Source organism: Gorilla gorilla, chromosome 22 (assembly GCF_029281585.2).
Source record: "Gorilla gorilla gorilla isolate KB3781 chromosome 22, NHGRI_mGorGor1-v2.1_pri, whole genome shotgun sequence".
NCBI classification, from domain to species: Eukaryota; Metazoa; Chordata; class Mammalia; order Primates; family Hominidae; genus Gorilla; species Gorilla gorilla.
This window is the reverse complement of record NC_073246.2, coordinates 8,507,339-8,519,694: the sequence shown is the minus strand read 5'-3', so window position 1 is coordinate 8,519,694 and position 12,356 is coordinate 8,507,339. Positions and strand designations below refer to the sequence as shown.

Genomic DNA, 12,356 nt, shown 5'->3' with positions numbered 1-12,356 from the left:
AGAATTAAACTACATTGTACATAATCAAATACCATGTGAATTTGTAGGCTTAATTTTTATTCAAATTAGCTACAATAACCCTACAACTAATAAACTAGCTGTTCTGAAAAAACAAAACAAAACAAAACACATGCAATTTAGCCATTTGGAAACAATAGTGACCATCCCTGCCTGTCTCCATAGACAACAACAGCAACTACCCAGGAGTAGTTACAGTAAAATTAGGAGAGCATTAGGCTGGCTGATGAAAACAGGGAAGGGCTGAAGAGCCATCCTTGGGCCTTCACTCCTCCACCTGCCTCCATCTCCAAAGCCCAGGTTACAAACCAGAGAGATGGTCTCCTCCAATGCTGCTTTGTTCAGGAGCTTCAAGGTGATATAGTTGTTTAATTAAACAAAATTTTCCCTGTGGTTGCCTCTGTACTTGAGTCCTTATGCAACAAACTGCAAGCTAACCTAGTGTGTAAACTAACAGCATAATTATGAATAGAATATACACTTGTAACAGGTAGCTGTGTCTCAGTCAATTGCAGCAGCTGAGCTTCGGTCAATTGCGGGTGGCTGACTGATTCAAATAAGACAAAACATCCAGCTGTAACCAGTTGTAAACAACAAAGCTGTTTCTGGACCTCACTTCCATTTTCTGTCCATAATGCTGTCTGGCCACGTTGCCAGCTTGCAGTTCTCAGAACTTGTTCTCGTTCTAAAAGCTTCCCAACTCACGAATCATTCTTGCACTATTAAACTCTTAAATTTACCTTGTCTAAAGTTTTTCCTTTTCACAACCCAGAGGAGTTGCCTGGTCAGTGTTTCATGGTTCCTGAGACTCTCTACCCTGGGGCACATCACTTCTCTTCATTTTAAACTTACTGACAATGACACAGCTTACATCCTAGATTTCAGTGAGACTGACTATATAATTCCTGCCCAAACCAGGACACTTTTGAAAGGAAAAAGTGGGTGCTATTAATAATTATGTTGCAAGAACAGCAGCAGACTGAGATTGTCCTTCAGTCCTTCCCCAATACAAATGACCAGAGTAGCCAACAGCCACAAAAAATCTGAGTTCACAAACCAACATGATTAGATATCTGAGGAATACAACTACTGAAAAAGAAATACAACAAGCTGAACAACAGCATACCGACTGTAGCAAAACTACTGGAACACACTGACCAAGATTTTAAAGTAAGCATGACAAATATTCTTAAGGATAAGAGGACACAAAGGAAGATGTTGAAACATGAAATGAGAATGGGAGTCGTAAGAAAAAATAAAAGAGAAAGCCTTAACTGTAAAAGTATGACTGTCAAAAAAATATAACTTGTTGAGGGATAAATAGTAGTTTGGATACATGTGAAAAGCTAATTAATTTAGAGTTAGAAGATTAGATTGAGAAACTTACCCAGAAAATAGTAGAAAAGAATAAAGAGAACATACTAAAGAAGAATGTTATGGAGGATAAAAACAGCTATCTAACATCCAGAATATGAAAATCTAAGAAGAAATGAAAACTAAAAATGCAAAATAAAATGTGAAAATTTATGATGATAAATTTCCCAAAATTCAAGAAAGAAGAAATATATCAGCTTTAAGTATCTAATGGAGACAAAGAGAAAATTCTAACACCTTTTAGAAACAGCAAAAGACCTATGAGGGCACAAGGACAGACCAACATCATAGCTCTCTGTACCATAAAGAAAGCTTCCACAGGATAAAGTCCACAGGATCAATATCATATTGCTGTTCTCTGAATATATTGTAATATGATTAGCTTTTTTAAAAAAACCCACATTTGAAACTAAATTACACATTACTGAATGCCTCTTATGTTAAAAGGGAAATCATGAAATATTTTAAATACTAAGAACTGATTGATAATAACATGACAAAGTTTGTAGGATACAATGAAGCAATATTTAGAAGAAAATTTACCAATATATAAGCATTAATAAGAAGTCAAGATGGTTAAAAGCAAAGAGTACACATTTAAGTAGAGAGGCTGGAAAAGGAGCACAAGGCAAAGTCTATGGAGTAATAAGGAAGCAAAACATAAGGAGGTAAGCATAAGTCACTGAACTGGAGAAGAAAAAACCGTGGAGAAGATTAACAAAACAAAAGTGTGTCTCTTTGAAAAGATTACTACAATAGACCTGTGGCAATAATAATCAAGAACAAACAGAGTGAATATCCAAATAAAATGTACAAGAAGGGAGCATAACTAGAACACAACTAAAATTTTTTAAAATAAGATTATTCAATTATATGCTAATAAATGTGAAAACTTAGATGGAATGGAAAAATTCCTAGACGAATATAAAACACTAACATTAGTGCAAGAAAATATATTTATATAGAAATAGAATACTCAAGTAACAAAGAAATCAACCTAGTATTTAAAGCCCTTCCCTCTCCCAAACACCACAGGGCCCACATAGGTATTTTTCAAAATTTTTTAGAATATTGACATACTTACTACAAAATCTATGTCAACATATAAAGGCTCCATTAATAACTTAACTAATCATGCTAATAAAAAAGGTGTAGGGATGCCATAAGTATCAATGGAGCAAAATATTGAGCTCAGAGATAAACCTATGTAGATATATGTCACTGACGATGATTACATAAACAAGGAAAAAGGATGAATTGTTTCATAGATGGTATTTGGAAAATCAGCCTACCATTGGGAGAAAAATGAAACCAAATCCCTACCTAACACCATATTGAAGGGTAGACTCTAAGTAGATTAAAGCATTAAATGTGTAAATTAAAACTATGAGGATTAGAAATTACCTTTGTAGACTGAAAGTGGGAAAATTTCAAACTTCACAAGTAAAATAATAAGGCAAAAAGTTCTGTCATGAAGAGAATGAAGAACAACAATGCCAAAGCTAACAGGCAGATGAGGGATTAGAGAACATAACTTCAATGTCTCAAACTGACATGAAGGATGATTTGAATACATAAAGCGATAGTCCAAACTTTTGAATGGGATTCCATGCATCTGAGTCTGTTTAATAAGGGATACCTGAGGCTGGGTAATTTATAAAGAAAAGAGGTTTATTTGGCTCACAGTTGTGTGCTGCACAAGAAGCCTGATGCCAACATCTGCTTCTGAGGCTGCTCCCATTTATGGTGGAAGATGAAGGGGAACTGACACGTGCAGAGATCAAATGGCAAGATGGGAATCAAGGTGCGGGAAGCCGCTGGTCTCTTTTTAAGCCACCAGCTCTTGCAAGAACTAATAGAGTGAGTACTCACTCACCCTCACTCCAAGGGAGGGAATTAATCTATTCATCTTCCAAACACCTTCCATTAGGCCCCACCTCCGACATTGGGGATCAAATTTCAACATGCAGTTTGGGGGTACAAACCTCCAAACAATAGCATCATGTTTTTAATGTTACTAAAAAGAGTGAATCATTGCTATATTGTTTACAAATGTAACATAATCACTTTGAAAATTAAACATAATTTTAAAAGAAATTTGATTAACTTATTCTAAAATATAAAATATTCAAAAACAGCACACGTAAATTAACAAGACAAAGATAGGAACACTAGTGGAAAAACGGGCTAAGTTCATGAATGGACCATTACAGAAGAAATCCCAAATGCTATAAGAATATAAAATGATGCTCAAATTCATAAGTTATCACATAAATTCAAAGTAAAACATAATGCAATATGTTATGACCTATTAGATTGATTATATAAATTAGAAAGTTTGATAATGTCAAGTGTTGTTGTGAATGTGTATGTGTAGGAACCATCATGCACTGTTCATAAGATGCAGACTGGTATAACCATTGTGAGGGCAATAGGCAGTATTCAGTAAAATTCAAAATATGCAATCCCATGGCCCATCAAGTCCTGTTTCATATTCCTACAGAAATACTCAAACAGGTCTATAGGGGTCTGGCATAAGGATAATCATTTAGCGGCACTCTTTGTGAAGGCAAATGGTAGGAAGCAATATATGTGTTCCTCACTAGGGGATGCATGCATGCTGTGCAATTTTTCATACCAGTTAAAAGCAACAACAAAAGGTATGCACAAGAAGAATAATCTTATGTTACTAAGCAAAAAACTAACAAAATGAGATACAACTTAATACCATTTAAGTAAATTTAAAAACATATAGGCAAAACAATAATACGTAGTTTACAGAACACATATAAATGTATATACTGTGTATTAAACATATTAAAATTGTTGAATATGTGCATGTATCTGTATATGTCAATATGTATAACTGTACTCTCATCTATATATTAAAAAGGCCTACAAGTAGCAATGAGCCAATGGCAATCAGCATACCAAATGCAAAATATTGATTGGTTTCTAAAGGGCATGAGGTTCTTTGGGTAAATGGCTGATTCCAGGGCTGGGGAAATGCTCAAAAAGTGATGGGAACATGTCAAGTCAAAAGGACACAGGGGCTAGCTTTTAGGGAGTCCCACTGGCCAAATATGGGACCATTTAAAGATCAAAATAAATAATGACAGAAAGGATTGTAATTCATTGAAATAATGTAAGAATTTATAAGTTCATAGTAATAGTGAACAAATAGGGGTAGGAATAGCTCTCCTTATAATAGAATGATACTTATTAAACACAGAAAAACTACTTTTTTTTAAAAAAAATCACCATTTTGTAATGATCACAGTTACAACTGATTCACATAAAAATCAATGAATGCTAAAACTAGGGCATGAAAGTTTTATGTGGAACAGGATACTGAACATTGAAGATAGTTTTAACATAGACTAAAGTATCTCCCCCCAACGTGGATATTAATTATTAACTGAATAATATTTACTTGTCAGCGAATAAATCTGGCAATACCTCTCAACCACAATAGAGATATGAACCATAAAACAGTGTAATATTCAATAGAGGAGTTACTTAATCTGAAAGTGGTATTCAAATCCCTCATCTATCCTTTAAAAGGCCATGAAATTATTTCCTGTCATCTCATATAACAGATGTTGTAATATTCTAAGAGCTTGCATTTAGGTTGTCTCTGAAAAGAGTCTGATGAATAACTTGACAATAAGAAAGTGAATGCTGAGATTTTAGAGTGAACAGACATTTTAATCTCACAGTCTACTTTGTGTTAACTCACCCCTCTCACATTTCAAAAATATCTAAAAGTAGCTGTTAGACATTCTATTAAGTCCTCCTGGTGAAAATGGAAATGTTTGGATATTCGATCTTTGCATCATCTTCCTATATCCCACTTTTAAACATTTTTGGCATTGAAACTTATTCTTCAAATGAACTTTTAGATATCACACATGCTTAGCAAACTTCAAATCTGCAAGTGGTGAATAGATAATCTGCACAGGAAACACTTTTTTTTTTTTTTTTGAGACAGAGTTTTGCTCTGTATCGAGGCTGCAGTTCAGCGGTGCTGTCTCAGCTCACTGCAACCTCTGCTTCCCGGATTCAAGTGATCCTTCTGCCTCAGCCTCCCGAGTAGCTGGGACTACAGGCATGCACCACCATGCCCAGCTAATTTTTGTATTTTTAGTGGAGACGCGGTTCTACCATATTGGCCAGGCTGGTCTTGAACTCCTGACCTCGTGGTCCACCTGCCTCAGCCTCCCAAAGTGCTGGGATTACAGGCTTGAGCCACCATGCCCAGCCAGAAAACACTTTTGACAAACACACCACCATTTCCTTTTGTAGAATCCTTGGGTCATATTAAGGGTATTGTTAATCTGCCATCTCATAAAGTGTACAGAATAAAACACTAATTTGGGGAGACGTTAAAAGGGAATAGTAACAACAGCAGCAGCGCTTGTTTTATTTAAATGTGGAAAATTAATTCAAAATATAAAAATATATTTTGGTGACTATATTGGTAATCTTACGATAAGAAATAACTTTCTGAGTATAACAAACAGCATCGGTTATAAAAGTACCAATTATATTTGAACACATGAAGCTTATTATAAAGCTCTACGTAAGGTTGCTGTATTTTACTTCAAACATCAAATGCAAAAATATATTAGAGATTTGCCACATGGAGCGGTGATATGACCAATTTATTTGAACAACAAAATTCCTTGAATCTAAAAGATATGATAAATATGACTTAGCTTACTTAAGACCCAACTTTTTAGAAAGAATTTTAGAATCAGTGTCCAGAAAACTATTTTCCCATGAATAATTCTGAGACTGAATTTCACAAACCTGAATTCCTCCCATCTCCAATATATATTATGACATCACCTTTCATTGTTGACTCCAGCACAGATTTCTGATGTCAATTCGTTGGAGTCAGTGCAAAGGATTGAAAGGTAAATAGTAAGAAACAACATAAATGCATACACGACTTTTTTTTTTTTGGTTCAAATTGGCTATGATTGCGCTACAAATTACAATGTGTTGTCCCTAAAAATTCTCATGTAAATCTGTTATTTGGCACCTGGTACTTGATTTTTCTCTAGAAACAAGTCTCTATGTGTTGGTAATAAAAATTGTTTAGGACTCTCAAAAAAGTTTAATGAATCAAGATTTAAATACAATTCTTTATTACTGAACCTGATCATCATGTGTGGCAGCAAATTTAACTTAAATTTCCTTCAAATTCATGTCCCATTTGTAGTCACACATTATTCTTGCCCATTTTGATTTCCTAATTATCAAGTCCCTCCACCACCTTCATGCTCTTCATGAGTCACAGATATCTTTGCTTCTCCTCAAATAGGATCAAGTGACTAAATCTGAGGCAGGGGCTCCATCCAATGTGATGATGGCTTTGAGTTTGGGGCACCAGCTCTGAAGGGTGAGGGACAGATACAGGGTCTCTTAGCTCCTTTCTTTATGCTGAGGGCTCCTCTGCTGCCTGTCCAATGCTACCACCTTCTTTCTCCAAGTAGGATTCTCTACTCTCTTGGATCACTCTTGAGAGAGTCTCATACACAGGCATTCTGATAGTTTCCTAAGGTTTTGTTTGCTAATTACTTAGAGTCACAAACAATCTTTGAGTACCAAGCATCCCTCTTCTGACCTGATCTTATTTTTTCCACTCTGGTTCAAAAACAATGTTACCAAAGATGCTTAAAGTCTCTGATAGAAAGCTGTTATTGCCATTGATGCTCCCAGTGTTTTTCACCACTTAGATCAGTCAACTCACCCATTGTGGTCATAGTTGTCAGAGCATACAGTAGAATCTGGTAGTGAATCCATAACTCTACCAAAGAGTAAAAAGCACATACAAAAAATAAAGTCAGATATTTTGGAAGGCAATGAGGATGTTAATGTCAACAGTATTTCAGGACACAAAAAATAAAATCGGAGGAATTTTGCCAAGAACTAAAGAAACAATTTCAGGATACAGCACTAGTACTTCTGAGACTGTGTGTGTGTGTGTGTAAGAGAGAGAGAGAGGACACAGAAAAAAGAAAGAAAATGTAAGAATAATGAATGTTTCTATATCAATGGCTAGTTCCCGGTCATCCTTGGTAGGAAATAAACAAGTAGATAAGTCAAGCATAGCCTTAATTATGTTTAAAACATTTTGTGAACTTAAAGTGGATTATGTGTTTACAATGATTTTGTTTTCTTTTTGTCTGGATTCATTTTCTTAAAGTTATATGGCTATGTTTTACAATATCAAGACTTCCTAGCACCGAAACCCCTGGCTTGGCTAATTTAATCTCTCTGCTACTTCATTTCCTCATCTGTAAGTTAAGACACATGCAAAATACACTCCACATCTGTCAACTTCATAAAACCATGCTGAATATTCAGCATTTTTCCAATATTGGTTTTTAGACAACCTGCTCTCTACACCATATATTATGCCATAAAAATCAGTATGTGGCAATATAAACTGATACACATTTTTAGTTTCAAATACACAAACATTCTCATCAAGGTAATACACTCCCAAGACTCAAGAATTAATGCTCTTTGCCACAATTTTCTAACTTTTCAAACATTTAAATAAGTTTAAGAAACTGATCACATACATTTTTTTGCTGCTGATAACAACTGGGATTCTCTAAGAGTGTGCTGAGGTTTCTTAACCTATTTGACCACAGAACCTCTTTCTCACAGTGGAAATGTGTGAGAAACACATTTTGGAAACAATATATTAAATGGTATCTTTTTATGTCTTTAAGAAAAGTTCCCCTACACAAACTAATTTTGGACTCTGATCAATAGCTCCAACCTTTAAGCACAGATAGACACTAATATTGTGCTAGTCTTTCAGCCTGTGAGGAAAGGAGTGCCAGAGTTCAAATTATCGCATCTCATTAGCCTGGTCTGAGGGCCATGAGGGGAACCTTTCAAGTTCTAAGTGGGTGTTCTCATGTCCTTGAATGGCTCCTGGAAATTCATCCAGGTCTCAGGAAAAACAATATCTTTTACAAAAAGAAAGGCATCTATAGGCATCCGCTACTTTTCAGCAGGATGAATAATTGGATTGTCTATGCAGAATACACTAATAAATCATAACAGGGGAAAATGTTCAAAACACCAAAAAGGTAAGAATTTGAGTTTCTGACATAAGCAGACTTATTAAATGATTACTGGATTTTTCAGACATCCTCTACTGAGGAAGAGAACTGGAAGACACTCAAATTACTCCAGATTCAGGTGACAAGCCAGGATTGCTAAGCAAGTTCCTTGGGAAACTAATCTCCAAAAAGGGCACGAGACATCCATAGATGTTACCTGAACTCCTTTCAGGGAGAGTACTGCATGAAGTCTGAAATAATACTTTGATAAGCTGCTTTGGGGCACAGAATGACTTCCCTCATGGGACATGAATAAGTAATAGCTAAATTGCCCTCTAAGGAAGGTGAGAATTGCAAACTGTCCTAAACTGAAGTGGTCATGCAGAATTCTTAAATGCTTTTTGGTAGATAGGAGCAACCACAGAAGTTTGAGTTAGCTGAAGGTTAGCTACACCTTTATAATCATGCTACCAGGTTATAATGAAAAGTAGGTCTCCGACCAAATCTGCCACACATACAGATATTCATTTAACAAAACATTCAGTAGCAAGCAGACACAGTACACAAGCTTCTGTAAGCTTTCCGCACTTTAGGTGATCCAAGCATGAAAGCATCATTCTCAACAGATTCCTAATGTTTCAGAGGCCAAACTCTTCCTAAACCTTCCTGGAGATAGGACCATATGAGGATCAAGCCTTGGGTGTCGTCTCTAAATATACACTACAGGCCACCCTCATACACCTTTATCCTGTTTATGCAAGGGTGGGCTGTCTCCAAAACACGTTAGTTGATTAACAGATCTTAAAATGTCATATAATTGTAACATCCATCATGCTGCTTTGTAAGCCATCAATTTCACTAATAAAAACCCATTTGTGACCTTTACTGTAATTATTAACAGTGTTTCAGGTGTTAATTGAGATGGGACCACTGAAGCCCTTTTGGTGGCCATCTCTGTGGAGTGGCTTCCTGAGCTGAACACTAGCTCACCATCCTTGAACAGAGCATCCAACATTAGGGCAACCAGCTGCCCCTGTAGGAAAGATTAAAGTGACCAGTATATGCATATTATCACACTGCCTAAAATGTCATAGAATGAGGCTTGGTTTGTTTTTTAAATTTTTTCTATTTCTATTATTTTTCTATCGAATTATTTTTCTATTTTTATTTGCTGGGTCACAGACAACAGCAAATTCCATACCTTTGGAGTTATACCAGCTCATCTGCCGTAGCAGTAGAAATATCAAAGCTCTCAGTCTACCACCTTGTGCTCCAGAGATGTGGCCCAAGCACATCTTTGGACGTGAACCAGGGCAACCCAAGGCAGAGCTGGATTTCTGGGAGTTTCTCCCTGTAAGCCCTGGACATGCTTACCTATAGACCAGACTGCTTCCAGAGCCACTGCCGGTCAGAAGAGCCTGGGGTGTGTTCAGCTGCTAGAATAACACAAGTCTGAGGTCTTGTGTCGTCGGTCCAACATTCTCTAAGAGGGAGAAATTTAATCAAGATCCTGTTAGCAGTTTTCTCTCTTGTTGCCTTTCAAGATTATGGCTTTTCCTTTTTTCATTTTTTAGTTCCCAAAACCAAGCTTGTTAAATCAAATCTTGACCCAATTCCTGGCAAGTAACAAGGTTATTGCTATTTGGCCTTACACCCACGGGTTGTCCCCCAGTACCGTGAGGGTAAGGGGACTCTGTAAGGTCCCTGGGAGGGGAAAGGAATGTCAATTAGTGGTCCCCCCAGCTGGGTATAAGCAAACTTTCCTGTCTATGGGCCGCAGAGACCACCATCTAGTCCCCCCGCCAAAACTTTACATGATTTTAATTCTCCTGATGAAGATGAGAGGACAACAGCCAACAGAGAGGGCAGAGGATGGGATGGGACTCCCTTGCTCAGAGACCTCACCTCTAGGTCTTTACCTCCTATTGAGAATAAGTCAGTTCTGTAATAAGAACTCTGTGTCCACAGCAACCCCAAACAGAATCCTAGCGCTCTTGTGATTCTTGTAGAGTGGGGAATAGAACGAGCTTGGCCCAAGACTGCAGACACTTAAAAACATACTGTTCTTTGAGAATGGCAATCATTAAAAAGTCAGGAAACAACAGGTGCTGGAGAGGATGTGGAGAAATAGGAACACTTTTACACTGTTGGTGGGACTGTAAACTAGTTCAACCACAGTGGATGTCAGTGTGGCGATTCCTCAGAGATCTAGAACTAGAAATACCATTTGACCCAGCCATCCCATTACTGGGTATATACCCAAAGGACTATAAATCATGCTGCTATACAGACACATGCACACGTATGTTTACTGCGGCACTATTCACAATAGCAAAGACTTGGAACCAACCCAAATGTCCAACAATGATAGACTGGATTAACAAAATGTGGCACATATACACCATGGAATACTATGCAGCCATAAAAAATGATGAGTTCATGTCCTTTGTAGGGACATGGATGAAATTGGAAATCATTCTCAGTAAACTACTGCAAGAACAAAAAACCAAACACTGCATATTCTCACTCATAGGTGGGAACTGAACAATGAGAACACATGGACCCAGGAAGGGGAACATCACACTCTGGGGACTGTTGTGGGGTGGGGGGAGGGGGGAGGGATAGCATTGGGAGATATACCTAATGCTAGATGAGGAGTTAGTGGGTGCAGCACACCAGCATGTCACATGTATACATATGTAACTAACCTGCACATTGTGCACATGTACCCTAAAACTTAAAGTATAATAAAAAAAATACTGTTCTGCCATACATACAGATACTCATTAAAGATGAGGGAGAAGGGCATGGGGTGGGGGAGAATGTACCAAAACCAAAGACCACAGGATAATAACCTCAGAGCAGAGACTATCTCTCCAGTTATTTTTTCTTTTGTATGTAATGGAGAGGATTCTTATTATTTACTCTGATGAAGAAGTTTACATCAAGTGTTCAGCTTCCTTTGTGGGTTACAGAGAATAACCAGAGGGCTCAGTTATGCTCTCTGAATAACTATGTTTGCTTAGTGTTTTCTAGACAATATTAAATTTCACTAAAATAGACAAGGTTGATAGGACTTGGGGGGATAACTCATTGACTCAAGCTATCATTTTATAGGATTGTGAGAAAACAAATAGATGGACGTTTAAAATACACTCATATTCTCGCTAGAAGAGAGGATTTTGAATATTCTTACATCAAAGACATGGTAAATGTTTAAGGCAATGGATATGCTAATTACCATGATTTGATCATTATGCAATGTAAAATGTACTGAAACATCACATTGTACCTCATAAATATGTATAATTTATTATGTGTGAATTAAAATTTTGAGTATAAGAAAAAATAAACTTCAATTATAAGAAAACAACCCAACTTTTAAAAAATGGGCAAAATATGTGAACAGATACTTCACTAATAGAGATTTGCAACTGGCAAATAAGCAAATGAAAAACTGGTCATCATCACTAGCTATTAGAGAAATGCAGATTAAAACTACAATAAGAAGCAATGCTGCCCGTCCAGACTCATTGTTTTGACCATTTCCAACTTGCCCCGGCCCTTCCCGGGGTATCGCTGGGGACCCTAAGCCGACGTCCCCCCTCCGCTCGCGCCCCAAGGGCCGACTGGGCAAATTGGGAGACCCGCCCCGCGGGGCGACCCAACTTTTCGGAACAGACCCCCACCGCCCACCCCCGCAGACCCCTGGACCCCCGCTCCCGGCGGAGATTCAGGGAACCCCGCACCCCAAGTCCTTCTAAATCGTGCAGTGTGAGTGTGACGGCCAAGAGCGGATGCAGCCCGGGATCGCCCGCACCTTCCCGTGGGCGGAAGCGCAGGAGCCGGCTGGGGAGGCGGCGCCCTAGAGGAGCG

The 12,356-nt window shown here is 37.7% G+C and overlaps 1 protein-coding gene across 1 annotated transcript in view; it reads right to left on the bottom strand.

The window, feature by feature from the left end:
- Positions 1 to 12,356, bottom strand: part of LOC129529385 (histone-lysine N-methyltransferase 2C-like) — a 54,709-nt gene that overhangs the window by 4,167 nt on the left and 38,186 nt on the right. The window contains exons 11-12 of the mRNA XM_063702753.1: positions 9,855 to 9,963; positions 7,151 to 7,207 (exon numbers count right to left, since the gene is read on the bottom strand). Of these exons, the coding sequence (XP_063558823.1) occupies positions 9,917 to 9,963 (47 nt within the window). The 3' untranslated portion in view covers positions 7,151 to 7,207; positions 9,855 to 9,916. The remainder of the gene's footprint in view (positions 1 to 7,150; positions 7,208 to 9,854; positions 9,964 to 12,356) is intronic.